A 22,282-nucleotide genomic window follows, 5' to 3' on the forward strand; every position below is an offset into this window, starting at 1 on the left:
CGCGCACCAAGACTCCCGCCTCCGTCGAATTTTGATGACGTCATCACAGCACAGCGCCACACCCAACATGGCACCCGCCCGCCCCGCCGAGCTGTCCCCCCCCGTCGTCTGACCTTCCCAATATGGCAGCCACGCCGCGACGCACGCTCCGCCCCGCCTGACGTCAGCGCGAGAGGCGGGGCGGCTTTAAAGGGACCATGACCCCGCGGGGGCCGCCGCTACCGCCGAGGCCGGAGCGGGGCGCGGGGCGGCGACCGGCGGCTGGTGAGTGCGGGGGGGTTGGGCCCGGGGGGGCATTATTGTCCCGGGGGGGTGCGGGGGGGCAGCACCGTCCTTGGGGGGGCCCGGGGAGGGCCAGGTCTGGCCTGGGGGGGGGAGCAGAACCGGTCTGGGGGGGCAGTTTGGGGGGGGCAGCAACCCCCGGGGGGGCAGCAGGAGCCCTGGGGGGACAATATTGGCCTTGGGAGGGGGAAATAATGCCGGGGGGGGGACGTGGGGGGAGTATTGCCTGGGGGGGGGCAGTGTTAGCTTGGGGAGGGGGCAATAACGCCTTGGGGGGGGGGCTTGGGGGGCAACATCAGCCCCCGAATTAGCGGGGGGGGGCAATATTAGCCTGGGGAGGGGGCAATACCAGGGCGGGGGGGGCGAGCTTGGGGCGGCAAATTATTGGGTGGAGGGGGGCAATTATAGCCGGGGAGGGAGGGGGGGGAGTAAAGGGGGGGGGGGCAGAAACCGATGGGGGGGCGATGGGGGCTGGGGAGGGGTCAAGAGCAGCTGGGGGGGGGCAGTACTGGCTGGGGGGGGCAATACCATCTGGGGGGGGGAGGTTGCCCTGGGGGGGGCAGTAGAATTTGGAGGGGAGTGTAATAGAGCCCTGGGGAGGGGTCAGAACCAGCCCAGGGGGGGAATATTGGGGGAGGGCGCTGATGGCGCGGGGGGGGGGGGGGGGGGGGCAGTTGTCACCCATGGGGGTGTCACCAGGCCCCAGCGCTGCCCTCGGCGGGTGCTGGCGCGGCGCTGGGCTCTGTGTCCCCCCCCTCCCCCAATGGGGTGGCCGCGATGGCGGGGGGGGGGGGTTGGGGGGGTGACATGTGCCAGCCTCGGTGACGTCCCCGCTCCGGTGCCCGCCGATGCCACCGTCACCTCCCCGGGGTGTCCTTGGGAAGGACGGTGGTGACATGGGGGGGGGACACACGCACACAGGGAGGCCCGGCGGTGGCACCGCTGCTCGGGGACCCTCGTCACCCAGCGGTGGCGGGTGACAGCCGGTGGCCTCGGCGTGGCGACCGGGGCTGTCGCAATGGGAGGGTTCCTGCCGCTGCTTCCTCTCCCCACCGGGGAGGGGACACTAAAGTCCCCAAGGGGGAGGACACTAAAGTGGCTTCTCGATGTCACCAACCACCTTGGGGACACCCCAGGTCCCCACTGCCCCCCCCAACACGTGGCAAATCGGGGCTAAACCCACCCCCCAGTGGAGTTTTACCCCCTGCGGGGTGTCCCCCAGTTGTCACCAGTCCCTCGGTGGCCGTCGTGGGTCCCTGTGTCACAAACTTCTACTTTTTTATTTTTTACCCTTTCCCCCCATTTTCGCAGGTTTTTGCATGGGCGCAGCCCCGCCGCGGCCATGGGGCAAAGCGAGTCGGAGCCGCAGGAGGAGGCAGAGGTAGGAAATGTCACCGTGACTGGACGGGGGTGACGGTCACCCTCGGGTGTGTCCCCACCCTGTGGGGGGGGTCACCAGGGGGCTCAGCTGTCCCCTTGTCCCCACAGGACGCGTCCCTGACGGCCGTGCTGCCCAAGCTCTTCGCCGAGGAGCAGCTCCCCACCGGCGCGGTGAGCACCCCCGGGGGACACAAACATGTCCCCGTGTCCCCAAGGGACAGTGTCCCCATCCCCCACCCCCTGAGCAGACACAAATGTGTCCCCATATCCCCAAGGGACAGCATCCAGGTCCCCAATGCAGTTGAGCACCCCTGGGGGACACAGATGTGTCCCCATGTCCCTAAGGGACAGTGTCCCCCTCCCCAGTGCGGTTGAGGACCCCCTCAAATGTGTCCCCATGTCCCCACAGGGCAGTGTCCGGGTCCCCTCTTGCTGTTGAGCACCCCATTTGTGTCCCCGTGTCCCCATCCCTCACCCCCCGAGGGGACGCAAATGTGTCCCCATATCCCCAAGGGACAGCGTCCAGGTCCCCAATGCGGTTGAGCACCCCTGGGAGACTCAAATGTGTCCCCATGTCCCTAAGGGACAGTGTCCTCATCCCCAACCCCCTGAGGGGACACAGATGTGTCCCCATGTCCCCACAGGGCAGCATCCAGGTCGTCGTGTCCGTCCCCCCCACCCCGTGCTGTTGAGCACCCCCTGAGGGGACACAAACATGTCCCCATGTCCCCAAGGGACGGTGTCCCCATCCCCCATGCAGTTGAGCACTCCTGGGGGACACAAATGTGTCCCCATGTCCCCAAGGGGCAGTGTCCAGGTCCCCTGGTACAGTTGAGCACCCCTGAGGGGACATGAACTTGTCCCCATGCCCCTGGGGACAAATCCCCGATGCTGCCCAGCCCCTCCCATCTCTCCATGTCACCAAGGTGACAGTGTCACAGCTGACCCCCCGCTGTGCTTGTCCCTGTCCCCTGGGGGACACCGGGGGCTGCATGGGGACCCCCCCTCTCCCTCTGCAGGTGCTGGGGGCGATGCTTGGCCTCGGCCTCTTCACCATCATCATCGCCACCGCCATCGTGGTCCTGGTCCGCCGGCTGCGCCTTAAGAGTGAGTGACACCACCGTGGTGGCCGTGGGGACAGGAGGTGACGGGGCTGCACCCCATTAACCCGTCCCCACCGTGCTCCCCAGAAATACCCGCGCAGGGGACACCAAAATACCGCTTCCGAAAACGGGACAAGATGCTCTTTTACGGCCGCAAGATCATGCGCAAGGTGACACTCGGGGTGGCAGCTGGGGTGACATTGCGGTGGCGCCAGCGGGTGACACCCCGGCTCGGTGTCCCCCGCCCCAGGTGTCCCAATCCACCTCCTCCCTGGTGGACACCACCATTTCCAGCGCCTCGCGGCCCCGGATGAAGAAGAAACTCAAGATGCTCAACATCGCCAAAAAGTGAGGTGCCACCAGCGCCGGGAGAAGGGGGCGGCCGGGGGGGGTGGGGTGGGGTGGTGGCCGCGCCCCGATGTCACCTCGTTGTCCCCAAGGTTCCTGCGCATCCAGAAGGAGCTGCCCACGCTGCAGCTGAAGGAGCCTCCGCCCTCGGTGCTGGAAGCTGACTTGACCGAATTCGACGTGGCCAATTCCCATCTGCCCTCCGAGGTTCTCTACATGCTCAAAAATGTCCGGTGAGGCTCAGGATCGGGCCCCCAGGGGGGGTCAGGATCTGTCCCAGAGGGGTCAGGATGTGACCCAGGGCTCAGGATCAGGCCCTAGAGGGGCCAGGATCTGTCCTGGGAGTCAGGATCTGTCCCAGGGCTCAGGATCAGGCCTCAGGGGGGGTCAAGATCTGTCCTGGGGCTCAGGATCAGGCCCCAGGGGGGTCAGGATCTGTCCCAGGGCTCAGGATCAGGCCTCAGGGGGGATCAGGATGTGTCCCAGGGCTCAGGATCAAGCCCCAGGGGAGTCAGGATCTCTCCCAGGGCTCAGGATCAGGCCCCAGGGGGGTCAGGATCCATCCCCAGGGGGTTGGGATTAATCCCTTGAGTCAGGATTGGACCCCAGGGAGATCAGGATCCGGCCGCAGGAGTCAGGATTTGGTGCCAGGGATCAGGATCCACCCCTGGTAGTCAGGATCAGGCTGCTGGGGATCAGGATCTAGCCCCAGGGGGATCAGGATCAGGCCCCAGGGGGTCAAGATCTGATGCCAGGGGTCAGGATCCATCCCCAGAGGGATCAGAATCTGGCCTCAGGGGTCAGGATCCATCCTTGAGGTGCTGGGGATCAGGATTAGGCCCCAGGGGGATCAGGATCTATCCCTGGGGGTCAGGATCTGGCCCCAGAGAGTCAGGATCCATCCCTGAGGTCAGGATCAGGCCTCTGTGTGTCAGGATTAGGCCCCACGGGAGTCAGGACCCATCCCTGGGGGTCAGGATCTGGTGCCAAGGGTCAGAATAAGGCCTCTGGGGAGTCAGGACCCATCTCTGGGGGTCAGGATCCAACCCTGGAGACCCTTTGTAAGAGCAGGCTGGACCCCTCCGCTGAGGGATGCTCTTCCCTCTGCATCCCCCATGGCAACTGGCCACTGCGGTGGCTCCAGAGGCCGGGGACAGGACCCAGCAGGCTCTGTGTCACCCGGTGTCCCCGTCCTTGTCCCCGTAGGGTGCTGGGTCACTTCGAGAAGCCGTTGTTCCTGGAACTTTGCAAGCACATGGTTTTCCAGCAGTGCCAACAAGGCGACTATGTTTTCCGTCCCGGCCAACCCGACACCAGCATCTACGTGCTGCAGGACGGCAAGTTGGAGCTGTTCCTCACCGAACCGGTGCGGGGACGGGGACAACGAGGGGGACACGGGGAGGTGGCAGCGGGGCGAGGACACTGCGGGGGATGGGGACAGAAAGAGCAAAGGGGGTTTGTGCTTCGCAGGACGGGAAGGAGACGGTGATGAAGGAGGTGTTCCCCGGGGACAGCGTGCACAGCCTGCTCAGCATCCTCGATGTCATCACGGTACCGATGCCGTAGCTGTCCCCAACGTGCCCCGTGACCGATTGTGGTTGTCCCCAAGCCCCCTAAGCCTGGTTGTGGCCATCTCCAACCCCCCTAAACCTGGTTGTGGCCATCCCCAAACCCCCTAGGCCTGGTCGTGGCTGTCCCCAAGCCCCTCCAGCCCAAGCGTGGCCGTCCCCAAACACCCCCCAGCCTAACTGTGGCTGTCCCCAAGCCCCAGCTGGCTGTCCCCAAGCCTCCCTAGCCTGACCATAGATGTCCCCAAACCTTCCTAGCCCAACCGTGGTCCCTAAAACCCTCCAGCCCAACCGTGACCATCCCCAAACAACCCCCAGCCTAAGCGTGTCTGTCCCCAAACCCCCCCAGCCTGACCCCAAACCTTTGTAGATGTCCCCAAACCTTTCCAGCCCAACCGTGGCCATGACCAAGCCCAACCGTGGCCATCTCCAAGCCCCACCAGTGGTCCCCAAACCCCACTGGCTGTCACCAACCCCCCCCAGCCTGACCACAGATGTCCCCAAACCTTCCCAGCCTAACCATGGTCATCTCCAGGCTCCACCAGCTGTCCCCAAACCTCTCCAGTCCAACTGTGGCCATCCCCAAACCCTTCCAGCCCAACCATGGCCATCCCCAAGCCCAACGGGCCAAAAGCCTGGTGCCACCAGTGGGCTTCGCCAGCCCCCAGCTGCTGCTGTCCCTCATCCAAGGCTGGGATGGACCTCCCATCCTGGCAAGGCCACCAATGCCACGGTGTGTCACCTAGGGCCACCAGCGACCATACCGGACGGTGTGTGCCCGGGCGGCCGAGGACTCCACCGTCCTACGGTTGCCAGTTGAAGCCTTCTCGGCCGTCTTTGAGAAGTACCCCGAGAGCTTGGTGCGGGTGGTGCAGGTGAGTCCAGGTTGGGGGGACTGCAGGGGGGTCCCTTGGGGTGACAGGGAGGTCCCTTGGGGGTGACAGGGGACCACCGATGGCTTCTTGGCCCCTTCTAGATCATCATGGTGCGCCTGCAACGTGTCACCTTCTTGGCTTTGCACAACTACCTTGGGTTGACGAACGAGCTCTTCAGCCACGTGAGTTCCTGCCAAAAATGGGGGGGGCCAGGCTGGATCCGGACACTGTGTCGTCCCCCTCCAGCCCCACTGATGTCCCCCTTTGCAGGACATGCAACCGCTACGGCTCTTCCCCCAACCCAACCACGCCGCCCGCACCAGCCCAGTCCGCCACGGCAAGCGAGGACTTGGCGGTGCTGATGAGGGCAGGGAACCGGGTAAGAGCTGAGAAGGGGGTGCTGGGAGCCCCCCCAACGCCACCGCTGCTGTGGTGGGGGGCTCAGGGTGGTCTCATCTTGCAGCTGACCCGCTGAAAGCCGGAGGCCTGGAGACCCCCGCGCCACCGCCGCCGCCATTGAGCCGCTGCATCTCCATGCCGGTGGACATCTCTGGTGGGTCGGGGGGTGGAGGAAAGACTGGGGGGTCCCAGGGTCATGTAATTCCCCCTGGGGTTGTGCGTCCCCACCCAAGCAGACCCATTTTGGACCCCGGTGACCCCCTCCCATCCCCTCCCTCACCCATCACAGGCATCCAGAAGGGTCCCCGCTCCGACTTCGACATGGCCTACGAGCGTGGCCGCATCTCGGTGTCACTGCAGGAGGACAGCACCGGTGCCTTGGCTGCCTTCTCCCGGGTAAGGCCAAATCTGGCACCACCACGCCCACCCGAATCCCCCACTGGCACCACCGGGGTGGCTGTGGACAGGTGGTGGAGCCATCCCATCTCCTTGTAGTCCATCTCGCATGAGCCCAAGGAGCGCAAGTCGGTGACGGTGGAGGAGCAACCTTCTGGTGTCTACCACTACAACTACTGCGAGGATGATTCGGCAACTGGGGACTGTCCCTTCGGGCCCTACCAGGGCCGCCAGACCAGCGCCATCTTCGAGGCTGCCAAGCGGGAGCTGGTCAAGCTCATGAAGGTGGAGGTGAGGGCAGAAACGGTGCCAGCACGGGGGTATCGTGGTCCTCTGTTGCGTTGTGGTGGGTTCTCGTTGCTTCGTGGTGGTCCCCCAGGGCTTTGTGGTGGTCCTTGTCGCTTCATCATGGGTCCTCATTGCTCTGTGGTGGGTCCCTGTGGCCTTATAGTGGTCCCCATTGCTTTGTGGTGGTCCCTCATTGCTTTGTAGTAGTCCCTGTTGCTTCATGGTGTGTCCGTGTGGTCTTCTGGTGGGTCCCCATCACTTCGTTGTGGTCTCTGTGGACTCAGGGTGGTCCCCCATCTCTTTGGGATGGTCACCCATCTCCTTGTGGTGGTCCCCCATCTCCTTTTGGTGGTCTCCATCACTTTGTAGTGGTCCCCATTGCCTCAGGGTTGTCCCCCATCGCTTTGTGGTGGGTTCTTGTCTCCTCGTGGTGGTCCCTGTCACTTTGGGGTGGTCTCTGTGGCCTCCTGGTGGTCCCCATCTCCTCATGTCTCCATCACCTCACGTGATGCTGTTCTTCCCTCTAGGACCCTTCTCTTCTCAACAACCGTGTCTTGCTCCATCATGCCAAAGCCGGGACGGTCATTGCCCGTCAAGGGGACCAGGTGGGTCTGGGTTTCAGGAAGCTGGTTGGGGCATCTTCCTCCCCCTGCCCTATATTTCCACGGGGTCCTTCTTCCTACTCCTGTCCGATGGGCAGTGGGGGGCAGGAATGATCCCCAGAGCCATCTGGAGGGTGCAAAACACCCTGTGAAGAGGACCAGAAGAAACCTCAAGGGGTGCTGGTGGGACCCCTCGTGCCTGGGGGTCCCAGGTGGCCCCCAACAGTGATGGGGTGCCATTTTGGCAGGATGTGAGCCTCCACTTCGTGCTGTGGGGCTGCCTCCACGTGTACCAGCGGATGATCGACAAGGCGGAGGACGTCTGCCTCTTCTTGACGCAGCCCGGCGAGATGGTGGGACAGCTGGCCGTGCTCACCGGCGAGCCCCTCATCTTCACCATCAAGGCCAACCGCGACTGCACCTTCCTCAAGATCTCCAAGTCAGATTTCTACGAGTGAGTCCTGGCACCGAAGGTTTGGGGCAAAGGGTTGGTGCCAAAGGGGATTCCTGCGGTGAGCGCTGTGGTGGCATTTCTTGGGGCCACCACCGTGTCCCCCAACTGCTGTTGACCCATAGGATCATGCGGGAGCAGCCCAGCGTGGTGCTGAGCGTCGCCCACACCGTGGCCGCCCGCATGTCACCCTTTGTGCGCCAGATGGACTTTGCCATCGACTGGATGGCGGTGGAGGCCGGCCGGGCGCTCTACAGGTGGGTACCAATGGATGGGTGCCCACCTCAACTTGGGGAGAACCAGCTTGGCAGGGGGCTGACTCCCCACCGGTGGTGTCCCCCAGGCAGGGTGACAAGTCGGACTGCACCTACATCGCACTCAACGGGCGCCTCCGCTCCGTCATCCAGAAGGGCAGTGGCAAGAAGGAGCTCATCGGGGAGTACGGCCGTGGAGACCTCATCGGCGTGGTGAGAGCCGTGGCAGCAGGGCCAGGGGGTGGACACCCTCTACGTCTGGCCGCTACGCCTTGGCTATGGGTCTTCTTCTCCAGGTGGAAGCCCTCACTCGGCAGCCCCGTGCCACCACGGTCCATGCGGTCCGGGACACGGAACTGGCCAAGCTGCCTGAGGGCACCTTGAACAACATCAAGCGCAGATACCCCCAGGTACCCCCAGATCTCCATCCTGGGGTCTGCACCCTCTTCCAATGGACACCCCATGTCCCCCATCAGCTGGTGGCTGTGACACTCGTTAAAACCTGCTTAAATTAAGGAATTAAAGATGTCATTAGAGCTGTGGGGGGAGGAGGGCTGGTGTGCTAAAGGGTTGTCCCTTTCTGAAGTCCCCAAGGATGGGTGGTGGTGGTGGCACTCAAAAAGACATGTGGGACACCAGTCTGGGGGGTTAATGAGTCTCCAGCTTGGGATGCTCTGCCAGGGCTGACGGCCATCCCCGTCCTTGTCCCTGCAGGTTGTCACCCGCCTCATCCACCTCCTGAGCCAGAAGATCTTGGGCAACCTTCAGCAGCTCCGTGGGCCCTTTGCAAGTAGGTCCCAAAGGGATTGGGGACAAGAGGTTGCCCTCTCCAGGGCTGGTGGCCATCACCAGAGAAGCGTGTGGAAGGTGGCCACCAGCCCATGGTCTCTGTCCGTGCAGGCTCCAGCTTGGGCATGGCCTCCAGCTCAGAGCCCACCAACCCCACCAGCAACCTGTCGACGGTGGCAGTGCTGCCGGTGTGCGACGATGTGCCCACGGCTGCCTTCACGCTGGAGCTCAAGCACGCACTCAACGCCATCGGTGAGTGCCGGCATGGAGGTGACTGTGGTCCTGTGGCACCGCCAGTGACCTGGTGTGGTGGTGATTGTGGCCCCATGGCACAGTGGTGGCCATGGCATGGAGGTGGCTGTGGTCTTGTGGTGTGGTGGGCACCATGGCACAGTGACCATCACAGCCCCATGGCATGGTGGTGACCACGCCATGGTGGTGACCACAAGTGCCCTGGCATGGTGGCAACCGTGACGCGGTGGTGACCACGCCATGGCGGTGACCACAGCCCCACAACACGGTGGCAACCATGGCATGGTGGTGATCACGCCATGGTGGTGACCACAAGTCCCTTGGCATGGTGGCAACCATGATGCGGTGATGACCATGCCATGGAGGTGACCACAAGTCCCTTGGCATGGTGGTGACCACGGCCCCATGGCATGGTGGCAGTCATAGCATAGTGATGACCATGCCACGGTGGTGACCCCACGGCATGGTGGTGACCACGTCCCCACCTCTCCCAGGTCCCACGCTACTCCTCACCAGCGACATCATCCGTGCCCGTCTGGGCTCCTCAGCACTGGACAGGTAACTCCCACTGGGAGGAACATCTCCGGCACCCCACCGTCGTGCCGCTGGCTGACCCCTCCATCTTGGCAGCATCCAGGAGTACCGCCTGTCGGGGTGGCTGGCGCAGCAGGAGGACATCCACCGCATTGTCCTGTACCAAACCGACTGTACCCTGACGCCGTGGACTGTGCGCTGCATCCGTCAAGCCGACTGCATCCTCATCGTAGGGTTGGGCGACCAAGAGCCGGTGCTGGGAGAGGTGAGGTGGGGGGTAGGCGGTGGTGGGACAACACCATGCCAGGTGGCTGATGGCTTCTACAGCTGGAGCAGATGCTGGAGAACACGGCGGTGCGTGCGCTGAAGCAGTTGGTCCTCCTACACCGGGAGGATGGTCCTAGCCCTTCCCGCACCGTTGAGTGGCTCAACATGCGCAGCTGGTGCTCAGGCCACCTCCACATCAAGTGTCCCCGGCGCGTCTTCTCCCGCCGTAGCCCCACCAAACTGGTATGTGTGGCCCCTTGGGTGGCCTTAGTGGTCCACCACCGTCTTCGTCACCCATCGTCCATCCCATCCGCAGCGGGAGATGTACGAGAAGGTGTTTGAGAAGAGTGCCGACCGGCACAGCGACTTCTCCCGCTTGGCGCGGGTCCTCACTGGCAACACCATCGCCCTTGTCCTGGGGGGCGGCGGAGCCAGGTGGGTGCCGTGCCGTGGCAGGATGTGACCCGACAGGGTGGGGGGGGTCCCCATCTCGTCCATCCTCCTCTTTATTTCCTCCATCCAGGGGCTGCTCCCACATCGGGGTGATCAAGGCGATGGAGGAGTCGGGGATCCCCATCGACATGGTGGGTGGCACCTCCATCGGCGCCTTTATCGGGGCGCTCTACGCCGAGGAGCGCAGCGCCGTCCGCACCAAGCAGCGGGCGCGCGAGTGGGCCAAGGTGGGTGCTGTGGCACGGTGCCCCCGCCGGTGAAGGGAAACGCTGCCCCTCGCCGGCCCTCGTGGTTTGGGAGGGCCCCGGCGTGGTGCCCGTGGCCAACCCGTGCCCGAGGTGTTTCTAAAGCATCTCCTTCCCCCTTTTCTTCTTCCTCTTCTTCTTCTTCCTCTTCTTCTTCTTCCTCCTTTTCTTCTTCCTCTTCTTCTTCTTCCTCCTTTTCTTCTTCCTTTTCTTCTTCTCCTCGTCTCCTCCTCTTCCTCCTTCTCTCCCCCTCCTCCTTTTTTGCCCTTCTTCATCCTCCTTTTTCAACTTTTCTTCTCCTGCTGTTGCTTCATTCTCCTCTTCATTTTCTTTCTCCTCCTTATTTCTCCTTCTCTTCCTCCTCCTCTCCTTCTTATTCATCCTCCTTTTCTCCTTCCTCATCCTTCTCCTCCTTCTTCTTCCTCCTCCTCCTTCTCCTCCAGTGCATGAATTCGGTGTTCGAGACCGTCCTGGACCTCACCTACCCCATCACCTCCATGTTTTCGGGCTCAGCCTTCAACGCCAGCATCAACAAGGTTTTCCAGGACAAACAGATTGAGGTGCGTCACACGGACCCCCCCAGGGCTTCACCCACCTGTGACGAGGGTTCCAGGCCAGCTCCCCACTCACCCACTTATGTCCCCACGGTGTCACCCACCCCCTTTTGTCCCCACAGGACCTGTGGCTGCCCTACTTCAACGTCACAACCGACATCACAGCCTCGGCCATGCGGGTGCACACGGACGGTAAGAGCTCCCCGGGGAGCCGGGGAAGCTCTCCGGTGCCACCACGTCCCCTCTTGTGGGGACCTTCCTCACCAGCACCCCAAAATGGTGCCACCACCCTACGGGGGAAGCTTTGCCCCGTGCCAAGGGGACGACGCAACCTGGTGTGGCAAGGAAAAGGGCTTGGAGGGCTCGTGGTGAGCCCAGGCAGTGGTGGCTTCCCAGAGCCACCTGATGCTGGTGACCTCCCCCAGGCTCAGGTCGCCATGGGGGTCTCTGGCTGTGCCTTCAATCCTTGGTGGGGTTGGGGGGCAGAATTGGGGTGCGGAGCCACATCCTGACACTCTGAGTGTGTGCACGTCCCCTCTAACCTGCTCACCACTAACCCCAGTAACCCACGCTCACAGCATGGGGAGCACGGGGATGCGGTGGCAGTGGTGGTGGTGGTGGTGGTGGTGGAGATGACGTGGTGGTGGTGGAGACGTGGTGGTGGCGATGACGTGGTGGTGGGGATGACGCGGTGGTGGAGATGACCTGGTGGTGGGGATGACATGGTGGTGGTGGCGATGACGCGGTGGTGGTGGGGACATCTTGGTGGTGGGAACCTTGCGGTGATGGGGACGTTGCGGTGGCTGCCCCTCCTCCTTGCCTGGTGTCGGAGCTCACCTGGGACATTGAGCCGTCCACGGGGCGCACGCGGTGGCTCGTAAGCAGCCTGGCTCTCGCTCTGCCTGCTCCTCCGGCTTCTAACGCCAACTAATCCCCGCTCACCACCCCTAACCCTCCGGCGAGCATCTTGCCCGTCCAGCTCCCCCATCCCGTCCTGGCCAAGGCGCTTTCCCTTGGTCTTGGGGGCTGCGAACGTCCCACCAGCGCAGTGCCACCATCCTCGGTCACCTACCGCCGGGTGCTCGGGCGTGTCCCGTTCCCCGCCCAGCCCGTGATCGTGACCGTGTCCTCTCCCTTCGGCAGGCAGCCTCTGGCGTTACGTCCGAGCCAGTGCATCTTATACCCCCTACCTGCCTCCGCTCTGTGACCCCAAGGACAGCCACTGGCTCGTGGACGGCTGCTATGTTAACAATGTCCCAGGTCAGCATCTCGCTCGCCGGGGCCACCGGCCCCCCCGAAAAAAAAACCCACCCCCTTCCACGCCCCCAAAACCCACATCCCATCCCAAGTTGAGCCACCTGGGCTTTGCAAATGGCCGGTTAGGGCGCGCGAAGGGTTCCTCTGCCACCCGTGGGTGCCCGTTGGGCAGCCGTGGAGTGCAGACGTCCCCGGGCACGGGCAGGGGTGACGGGCAGCCCCCCCGGGGGTGGGGGGGTCGCAGGCGGGCCGTGCTCATTGCGTTTGTTCCCGCCGGCGCAGGCTCGCTCTGGCGGTACGTGCGAGCCAGCATGACCCTTTCTGGGTACCTACCGCCACTCTGCGACCCCAAGGACGGCAACTTACTGATGGACGGTGGTTACATCAACAACCTGCCAGGCAAGTAGCAGCTCAACGCCGTCACCGCCACCGCCCAACCAGGGTGGCAGCCAATGCGGCGCCCGGTCTGGCCCCCGGGGCGGTGGCGGGCGGTTGGGTGGGGGCTGCATGGCCACCATGAGATGGGTTCTCAATGGCCAGAGACGTTGAGGTTGGATTTGGGACATCTTGCTTGGTTTTGCATCTTCTTGGTGTCTTTGTTGTTGGGCGTCCTCTCGAGGCGTCTTCATCCTCTTTCACGTACAAAAAATGTCCATCCATCTTGCATCATCTCTTGGTGTCCTCCATACCTGGTGGCTTCCCAGGGCATCTTCATGTTTTTTCACATTTCTTCACATACAAGATTCATCCCTTGATCTCGCATCATCTCTTGGTGTCCTCAGTGTTGGGCATCCTCTCAGGGCATCTTCATCCTCCCTCACGGGCCAAAAAGGTCGCAGTCTTGCATTGTCTTTTGGTGTTGTTGGCACCAGGTGGTTTCCCAGATCATCTTCATCCTTCTTTATGTGCAGAAAACATCTGTCTTGTATCATCCTTGGGTGTCCTTGGCATTGGGTGCCCTCCTAGAGCATCCTCATGCTCCTTAAATGCCAACCACCTCCTTCCATCTGCATCATCCTTTCCTGGTGTCCTTGGCACTGGGTGTTCTCCCAGGGCATCTTCGTCCTCCTGCAGGTACAGGCCACCTCCCTCCATCCTGCACCATCTCAGCATTGGGTGCCCTCCTGGGACATCATGCTTCCTCACACGCAAGCCACCTTCGTCCATCTTGCATCGGCCTCTCTTGATGTTCTCAGCTCCAGGTGCCCTCCTTGGGCCTCTCCATCCTCCTTCACCTGCAAGACACCTCCATCTGAGGCACCAGGTGCCTTCCGTGCTCCTTCACGGCACCTCCCTCCATCTCAAACCATCTCGTGGTGTCCTTGATGCCGGGTACCCCGCCCGAACATCTCCATGCTCCTTCACGTGCAAGCCTCCTCCCTCCATTCTGTGTCACCTCCTGGTGTCCTTGGCACCAGGTGCTCTCCCAGGACATCCTCATCTTCCTCCACATGCAAGTGACCTTCCTCCATCCTGCACCATGTTTCGGTGTCTTTGGCACTGAGTGGCCTCCTGCGGCATCTTTGCGCTCCTTCATTTCAAAGCCACCTTCCTCCATCCTGCATCATCGTCTCTTGATGTCATCAGCACTGGGTGCCCCCTTGCAGCATCTTCCTCTCCCTTCACATCCATCCACCTCTCTCTATCTTGCATCGTCTTTTGGAGACCTCAGCACCAGGTGCCCTCCCGGAGCATCTCCATCCTCTTCCATGTGCAAGCTGTCTCCATCCACCTCACATCGTCTCCTGGTGTCCTCGCCACCGGATGTCCTCCTGGGACATCTCCACGCTCCTTCACATCCCACCGCAGATGCTGCAACTTGCCTGTGCCCTCCCGTTGCCCCAGCACATGCACCAGGTTGCATCACTACTCTGCTCCCCACCGGCCACCATCCTGCCGCTGGGCTCCTGCCCCCAACTCTGGCACCCATGGGACACTGCTCGTCCCACCATGAGCCCCAGCATGGCTTCGCCATCCAGCCAGGGCTTGGGGACAATCCCTCACCCCCATTTCCCTGCTCTGCTCGTGCCACCACTTCTCGCCGCGGGTTCAAACCAGGGCAAACCGCGACGTTTCCGACCCAGCTTCTTCCTTTCCCACCGCACAGCCGACATCGCCCGCAACATGGGTGCCAAGACGGTGATCGCCATCGACGTGGGCAGCCAGGACGAGACGGACCTGTGCAACTATGGGGACAGCCTGTCTGGCTGGTGGCTTCTCTGGAAACGGCTCAACCCCTGGGCTGAAAAAGTCAAGGTGAGGACCGGTGGGACGTGGGGATGCTGGTGAGATGGTGCGGGCAGGGTGCTAAGCACCTCACCCGCGCAGGTGCCTGACATGGCGGAGATCCAGTCCCGCCTGGCCTACGTGTCGTGCGTGCGGCAGCTGGAGGTGGTGAAGTCCAGCTCGTACTGCGAGTACATCCGCCCGCCCATCGACCGCTTCAAGACCATGGATTTTGGCAAGTTCGACGAGATCTACGTGAGTTGGGGGACGAGGAGGCCGGTGGGGTGGCCTGGACCATCTTTTAGAGTGCCTCAGGCCATCAGTGAGGTGCCCCAAGCCTTGGGTTGAGGTTCTCCAGCCATCAGTTGGGGTGTCCTGACCATTGATTGGGGTGCCCTGGCCATTGGTTCAGTGTCCAGGCCATTAATGGGATCTCCTGACCATCAGGTGGTCAACCAGCAATTGATAGGGTGTCCCAGCCACCATTTGGGGGTGCTCTAGTCCATCAGTTGGGGTGTTCTGGCTATTGGTGGGGTGCCCCTGCCATCAGTTGGGTGCTCAAGCCATCATTCAGATGCCCCAGCCATTAACTACACCATCATCTGGGGGTGCCCAAGCCATCGTTTGGGGTGCTTGGGCCATCAATTGCTATGTCCTGACCATTATTTGGGGTGCCTGGGCCATCATTCCAGGTACTCAGGTCATCATTTGGGGCTCCCTGACTATCAGTTGGGCTGCCTGGGCCATTGGTTGGGTTGCCCAAACCATTGGTTGGGTGCCCCAGCCATGAATGGGGTACCCTTGGCCATCAGTTGGGATGTCCTACCCATCAGTTGGGTGCCTGGGCTGTCATTTGGGGTGCCCCAGGCCATTTTGGGGGGGCGGGGGACCAGGCCACCAATGGGCTGTGGCCGCTTTCCCTGCAGGACGTGGGGTACCAGCACGGCAAGGTGGTCTTTGACGGCTGGAGCCGGGGTGACATCATTGAGAAGATGGTGAAGGACCGGCGCTCGGCCGACTTCTACGAGAGCAAACGCATGGATGTGAGCAGGGGGTGGCACTGGGGCCCGCAGCGGGTGGTGGCTGCTTGGGGACCTGCGCTGGGGCATCCTGGGACAGGCCGCCCTGGCCCTGGCCCCCTGATTTTAAGGGTTTTGTTACCCCTGGCCCTGGAGCCATCTTCAGGGGGCAGTGCCCTGCCTTGTCCCGTGTCCCCTCTGTCCTCGTCGTGTCCTTCCAACCCTTCTGGTGCAGCTTGTCCCCCTTGGTGTCCTCCTGTCCCTCACTGGCATCGTCCTGTCCCCTTGGTCCATCCTCCTGACCCTGCCACCCTGGTCCATCTCCTGTCCCTCCCCAGCATCTTCCTGTCCCCTGGGTCCACCCCTGTCCCCACTTTCCATCACATTTCTCTCCCCAGCATCCTCCTGTCCCCTCCTTGCTCCATCCTCTTGTCCCCTTGGTCCATCCTCCTGTCCCCTTCTTGGCCCATCTCCTGTCCCCTCCTTAGCCCATCTCCTGTCCCCTCCAGCATCCTTGTCCCCTCCTTGGTCCACCTTCTGTCTCCTCCACCATGGTCCATCTTATGTCCTCTTGGTCCATCTCCTGTCCCCTCCTTGGCCCATCAGGTCCCCTTGGCCCATCTCCCATCCCTCTCCCCATCATCCTTTTCTCCCCTTGCTCCACGTCCTGTCCCCTCCTTTCTCCATCCTGTCCCCATGCTCCATCTCCCGTCGCCTTTTGTCCCTCTCGCCATGTCCCTGCTGCCATTCCACCCCCTCACCCATCTCACATCCCTCCTCCTGCTCCCCTCATCCTCACCCCTCTCGCCCATGGCGGGGGGTGCTGCTGGGGGTCACCCCCCATTTTCCTCCTGTAGGTGCTCACGTGTCCCAGCGCCGGTTTCACCGACCTGGCAGAGATCGTGTCCCGCATCGAGCCCGCCAAGACCTACTTGTCCGATGGATATGCAGACGGTGAGCTGGGAGGGGGGAGGTTGGTTTCGGGGACCAGATCCAGATCTGGGGGCTCACCCTGCACCCCACTCTTGCTCCCTTCCCAGAGGAGTCCGACTACCTCACCGAGTACGAGGATGAGGGGCCGGAGCCAGCGCGGGGCGAGGAGGACTTGTTCGCCCACCCTGAGTGGGCCAGCACTGGCACCTTGGAGGCTGTGAGTGCCCCTGACCGTGGAGAATCTCCAAAATGGGGTGCCCCCTCAGTTTGGGGGCTCCCAAGGGTGCCCTGATCCTGTGCATGGGGGTGTGTGGCCATGGAGACCCTCTGGAATAGGGTGCCCCTGGGTTTGTGGGCTCCCAAGGGTGTCCTAGTCCTGTCCATGGTGGGGTGTGGCCATGGAGACTCCCCAAAATTGGGTGCCCCTGAGTTTGGGGGAGCCCAAGGGTGCCCTGATCCTGTCCATGGGGGTGTGTGGCTGTGAAGACCCTCCAAATTGGGGTGCCCCCAGGTTTGGGTGCTTCCAAGGGTGTCCTGGTCCCGTGCGTAGGGGCATGTGGCCATGGAGAGCCTCCAAAATGGGGTGTCCCCGGGTTTGGGGGCTCCCAAGGTTGCCCCTGACCCCATGTGTGGGATGTCCCTGGGGTCAGTCCTGCCCCTCATTGAAGACACCCTCCAAAATGGGGTGTCCCCTCAGTTTGGGAACTTCCAAGGGTGCCCTGACCCCGTGCATGGGGGCATGTGGCTGTGGAAACCCTCCAAAGTGGGGTGCTCCTGAGTTTGGGGGCTCCCAAGGGTGCCCTGACCCCATGCATGAGAGTGTGTGGCCATGGAGACCCTCTGAAATGGGGTGCCCTGGGTTTGGGGGAGCCCAAGGGTGCCCTGATCCTGTGGATGGGGGTGTGTGGTCATGGAGATCCTCCAAATTGGGGTGTCCCCAGGTTTGGGGGCTCCCAAGGGTGTCCTGATCCTGTGCGTGTGGTACCCCTGGGGCCAATCTTACTCCTGGCCATGGAGACCCCCCCAAAATGAGGTGCCCCCTTGGTTTGGGGACTGCAGAGGGTGCCCTGACCTCATGCATGGGGGCGTGTGGCCATGGAGACCCCCCCCAAAATGGGCTCGGGGACAGCCTGGCCCCCACCAGGTGCTGCGCCGTGTCCCCAACATGTCCCCTCTGTCCCCAGGAGGAGGAGAAGACCCCGCGGCACCGCCCCAGCCCGGCCTGCGACCCCTCCGCACCCCACACCTGACCCCGAACCCACGGAGCCCAAGTGCCGGCACTACCTCTGCCCCCCAGGGCTGTCCCCCCACCCCCCCCCCACCCCGCCCCGCCCCACCCTGCGGCACTGTCCCCTTCATCCCAGCTTGTCTCCATCGCTGTCCCCAAGCTGGGGTGATGCGGGGAGGGGGGGGCTCCAGGGACCCCCATTTTTTCCCCCCCTCCTGCACTGTTGCACTGGCCCAAATCCCCCCTCCAAGGCCCGGCCGTGCCCCGCTGGGGAGGCGGGGAAGTGACTGCTGTATATTTTCATTTTTCTTTTTTTTTTTTTTTTAATTATTATTATTATTTAAACCAGCCCCAGCTGTAGATTTTCTTTTAAAATTATTATTAATATTATTAATCTTATTTAAAGTTAACTGGGCAGTGCTCATCTTGTGGGGATAAAGGCTTCAAATCTGAGGCCTGGCACAGGGCGCAGTGGCTTCGGCGCGGCTAACGCTGTACGAGCACCCGTCGGCGGCACCCATGGGTGCTACTGGGAGGCGTGAACCCGCTGGTGCAGGAGGAGGTTGGAGCTACGGCTGTAGCAGCGCCCGCAGTGGGCGCAGGGGAAGGGCCGCTCGCCGGCGTGCGCCCGCCGGTGCCGTAACAGCGCCGAGCGATGCCGGAAACTGCGGTGACATTGGGGACAGCGATGGGGCCGCTCGCCCGTGTGCCGCCGGCCGTGTTCTACCAGGCTGGCTCGCTGGGCGAAACGCTGCCCGCACTGCCCGCAGGCAAACGGCCGCTGCCCGCCGTGCGCCCGCCCGTGTGCCGCCAGCGCTGCCCGTCGCCCAAACCGCTGCCCGCACTGCCCGCAGGCAAACGGCCGCTGCCCGCCGTGGGTGCCAACGTGCGCCCGGAGATGCGCCCGTTGGGCGAAACGTCGCCCGCACTGCCCGCAGGCGTGGGGCCGGGCGCCGGCGTGGCCACGGCGGTGCCGTAAGAGGTTGGCGCGGTCGGCGAAAGCCCGCGGGCAGTCGGGGCAGGCGTGGGGCCGTTGGCCGGCGTGGGCGCTGCGGCGGTGCTGGGCCAGGTAAGCGCTTTGGGTGTAGGCGCGGGGACAATCGGGGCAGCGGTGCGGTCGTTCACCGGTGTGCACCAAACGGTGCCGCAACAGCGTGGCGCTGAGGGCGAAGGCTTTGCCGCACTCGCCACAGGGGAAAGGGCGCTCGCCCGTGTGCGCCAAGCGGTGCCGGGCCAGGTGAGCCCGTTGGCGGAAGCGGCGCCCGCAGTCGCCGCAGGCGTGAGGCCGCTCGCCGGTGTGGGTCTGAGCGTGCCGGGCCAGCGTGGAGCGGAGGGCGAAGGCTTTGCCGCACTGCGGGCAGCGGTGCGGGCGCCCCACGCCGTGGGCACCCTGGTGATGTTGGGCGAGGTGGGCGCTTTGCCGGAAACGCTGCCCGCACTCGCCGCAGGCAAAGGGACGCTCACCCGTGTGCGCTCGCTGGTGCACCAGCAGCCCAGCGCTGGCAGCAAAGGTTTTGCCGCACTCGGCGCAGGCGAAGGGTCGCTCACCCGTGTGCCCTCGCCGGTGTGTTGCCAGCGCTGCCTGGTCGCAGAACCCGCGGCCGCATTCGGCACAGGAAAAAGGGCGCTCGGCTCCGTGCAGCGCCTGGTGCCGCATCAACGTGGCGCTCGCCCCGAACCGCTTCCCGCACACCCCGCACTGAAAGGGACGGGCACCCGCTGCCGCGGCCTCACCATCGTGCCGGCTCGGTTTGGCAACGTTCTCCTCGCGTTGGTGCTGTGGGGTCAGTTCGGTGCTGCCGGCATCCAACGTGTCTTGGCATCGTGTCCCCGAACTGGCGCTGCTGATGGTTGCCTCGTCCCGGCACCCCGGCATCGGTTTGGAGCTGCCGGCATCAGCCTGGTCCCGGTGTTGCGTCCCCGAATCGGTGCTTCCGGTGTCTGCCCGGTTCTGGCACGCCAGCATCGGTTTGGCACTGTCAGCACACTCTTCATCCTGGCATCGTGGCCCCGAATCATCCCTCGCCCAACACCGCAGCGTGGTTTCGGCACTGCCGGCGCCTGCCCTGTGCTGGCTCCCTGGTGGCAATTTGGCACCGGTGGCATCGGCCGGGTGTTGGCACAGTGGCCTCAAATCGGCGCTGCCGGTGTCCTCACCATCCCGACTCGCTGGCATCGATTCGGCGTTGCCGGCACCTGCCCCAGCCTGGCATCGTGGCCCCAACTCGGTGCTCCCGGTGTCCATCCCGGCACCCTGGCGCGGTTTCGGTGCTGCCGGTGCCCTCCTGGGTCCCGTCTGCAGTGCAGGGAGAGAAGGCGTGAGCAGGCAGCACCCAACGGTGTCACCCCAGGGTGGTGGTGGACCCCCCCCTCCCGGTACCGGGGACACCCCAGGGACACTGGTGATTGGTGCTGGGCCCAGCCAGTGCTGGGGTCACCGGTGATGGGGACAGATCCCCGGTACCGGCCCAGTACACGCATCCCCTGCCGATAACCGGGCCCCCCGCCCCTGTACAGCCCCCTCCTCCCAGGTGTGCCTCCCTCACTGGTTTCACCCCAGTACCAGCTTCCCAGTACCAGTATCCCCCAGTCCCTGCTCCCCAGTACTGACCCCCGCTCCCGGTTCCCGGTACTTGCTCCCTAGTCTGGCACCCCCCGATCCTGGTGTACCCCCAGGTCCTGACCACTGGTCCCAGTCCCCCTCCCGAGCCGACCCCCCAGTCCCAGCCCCCCCCCATTCCCGGTATCCCCGGTCCCAGCCCCCTCCCCGTCGTACCGACCCCCGGTCACAGCTCCCCGGTCCCGGTATCCCCCAGTTCCTGCTCCCCGGTACCGGCTGCCCCCGTACCGACCCCCCGGTACTTGCTCCCCGGTCCAGCCCCTCCTCGATCCCGGCGCCGTCCCCAGGTCCCGACCCCTCGGTACCGGCTTCCCTCGTACCGATCCCCCCGCTCCCAGCTCCCCCCGTTCCCGGTACCCGCCGCTCCGAGCCCCTCCCGTACGGACGCTCCGGTCCGAACCCTCCCCGTACCGACTCCCCCCGTTCCCAGTATCCTCCGGTCCCGGCGACCCCCGTACCGACCCCCGGTCCCAGCTCCCCCCCTTTCCCGGTATCCCCCTTTCCCAGCAAACCGGCCCCGTACCGACCCCCGGTCCCGGCCCCCCCGCCCCGGTCCCGGCCGGGGCTGAGCTCGGTCCCGCCCCTCGCCGGCTCCGCTCCGGTCGTGACGGCGCCACCTGGCGGCCGCGGGTCGCGCTGCACCGCGGGGACCCCCGGGACACGCCGGGGGGCGGGGACACTCGTGGGGACCCCGGCGAGGACAGGGAGGGGAGGGGGTGTGCTCCTGCGAGGATGGGGACTGGTGGGGTGCACCCGTGGGGACACACGGTACTGCCATGGCACAACCATCACCGTGACGGGACAGCCTGCACCACCATGGGACACCCAACACCTACACGGCACAACTGTCACTGTGATGGGACAGCCGGCACCATCATGGGACACGCAACACCGCCACGGCACAACTGTCACCGTGACGGGACAGCTGGCACCATCATGGGACACCCAACACCTACACGGCACAACTGTCACTGTGATGGGACAGCCGGCACCATCATGGGACACGCAACACCGCCACAGCACAACTGTCACCGTGACGGGACAGCTGGCACCATCATGGGACACCCAACACCTACACGGCACAACCGTCACCGTGACGGGACAGCCGGCACCATCATGGGACACCCAACACCTACACGGCACAACTGTCACCGTGACGGGACAGCCAGCACCATCATGGGACATCCAGCACCTACATGGCACAACTGTCACCGTGACGGGACAGCTGGCACCATCATGGGACACCCAACACCACCACGGCACAACCGTCACCATGACAGGACAGCCTGCACCACCATGGGACACCCAACACCGCCACAGCACAACCGTCACCATGATGGAACAGCCAATACCACCGCGGGACACCCAACACCGCCATGGCACAACCGTCACCATGATGGAACAGCCAGTACCACCGCGGGACACCCAACACCGCCACGGTACAACCGTCACCATGATGGAACAGCCAGTACCACTGCGGGACACCGAACACCGCCATGGCACAACCGTCACTGTCGTGGGACAGCCAGTAGAACCATGGGACACCCAGCATGGCCATAGGACAGTTGGCACCACCATGGGACAGCCGGCACAGCCCCGGCACAGCTGTGGCACACTCAGCACCACAATGGGACAGCCAGCATCACCGTGATACACCTGGTACGACCACGGGACACCTGGCAACACCATGATACAGGCAATACAACCATGGCACTCCCAGCACCACCGTGTGACACCCAGCACCACGATGGGACATCTGGCATCACTGTGGGACTCTGGCACCAGCATGGAACACCTGGCACCACCGTGGGACAACTGGCACCACCATGTGCCATGTGGTACCACCATGAGACACCTGGCACCACCGTGGGACACCAGCACCACCATGGGCCACGTGGTACCACCATGAGCCACCTAGCACCACTGTGGGACACTCGGTGCCACCGTGGGACAACTGGC

At 63.7% G+C, this 22,282-nt stretch overlaps 2 protein-coding genes across 7 annotated transcripts; one reads left to right on the forward strand and one right to left on the reverse strand.

The window, feature by feature from the left end:
* Nucleotides 1-182: 182 nt before the first annotated feature.
* PNPLA6 (patatin like domain 6, lysophospholipase) lies at nucleotides 183-18,051 on the forward strand. 6 transcript variants are annotated; one of them, XM_074854623.1, is made up of 37 exons: nucleotides 183-264; nucleotides 1,594-1,663; nucleotides 1,771-1,833; nucleotides 2,682-2,769; nucleotides 2,853-2,935; nucleotides 3,016-3,113; nucleotides 3,206-3,346; nucleotides 4,320-4,479; nucleotides 4,584-4,664; nucleotides 5,428-5,556; nucleotides 5,658-5,738; nucleotides 5,827-5,935; nucleotides 6,020-6,109; nucleotides 6,245-6,351; nucleotides 6,451-6,642; nucleotides 7,167-7,244; nucleotides 7,490-7,695; nucleotides 7,818-7,949; nucleotides 8,036-8,159; nucleotides 8,243-8,356; nucleotides 8,661-8,736; nucleotides 8,847-8,987; nucleotides 9,482-9,545; nucleotides 9,618-9,786; nucleotides 9,849-10,031; nucleotides 10,105-10,223; nucleotides 10,312-10,468; nucleotides 10,930-11,046; nucleotides 11,163-11,232; nucleotides 12,184-12,300; nucleotides 12,580-12,696; nucleotides 14,405-14,553; nucleotides 14,626-14,778; nucleotides 15,450-15,566; nucleotides 16,400-16,496; nucleotides 16,583-16,692; nucleotides 17,660-18,051. In XM_074854623.1, the coding sequence occupies exons 2-37, from the start codon at nucleotides 1,625-1,627 to the stop codon at nucleotides 17,723-17,725; spliced, it is 4,137 nt and encodes a 1,378-aa protein (XP_074710724.1). In that variant the 5' UTR covers nucleotides 183-264; nucleotides 1,594-1,624; the 3' UTR covers nucleotides 17,726-18,051. The 6 variants fall into 6 exon arrangements, with proteins under 6 accessions (XP_074710724.1, XP_074710725.1, XP_074710726.1 ...); XM_074854624.1 differs by having other exon boundaries at nucleotides 9,858-10,031; XM_074854625.1 differs by having other exon boundaries at nucleotides 6,035-6,109.
* Nucleotides 18,052-18,198: 147 nt separating this feature from the next.
* LOC141937128 (uncharacterized) lies at nucleotides 18,199-21,112 on the reverse strand. Its single transcript, XM_074854564.1, has 2 exons — nucleotides 20,735-21,112; nucleotides 18,199-19,999 (listed from the first exon to the last, which is right to left on the reverse strand). The coding sequence occupies exons 1-2, from the start codon at nucleotides 21,110-21,112 to the stop codon at nucleotides 18,230-18,232; spliced, it is 2,148 nt and encodes a 715-aa protein (XP_074710665.1). The 3' UTR covers nucleotides 18,199-18,229.
* Between the last annotated feature and the right edge of the window lie 1,170 nt (nucleotides 21,113-22,282).

Source organism: Strix uralensis, chromosome 38 (assembly GCF_047716275.1).
Source record: "Strix uralensis isolate ZFMK-TIS-50842 chromosome 38, bStrUra1, whole genome shotgun sequence".
Lineage (NCBI taxonomy): Eukaryota > Metazoa > Chordata > Aves > Strigiformes > Strigidae > Strix > Strix uralensis.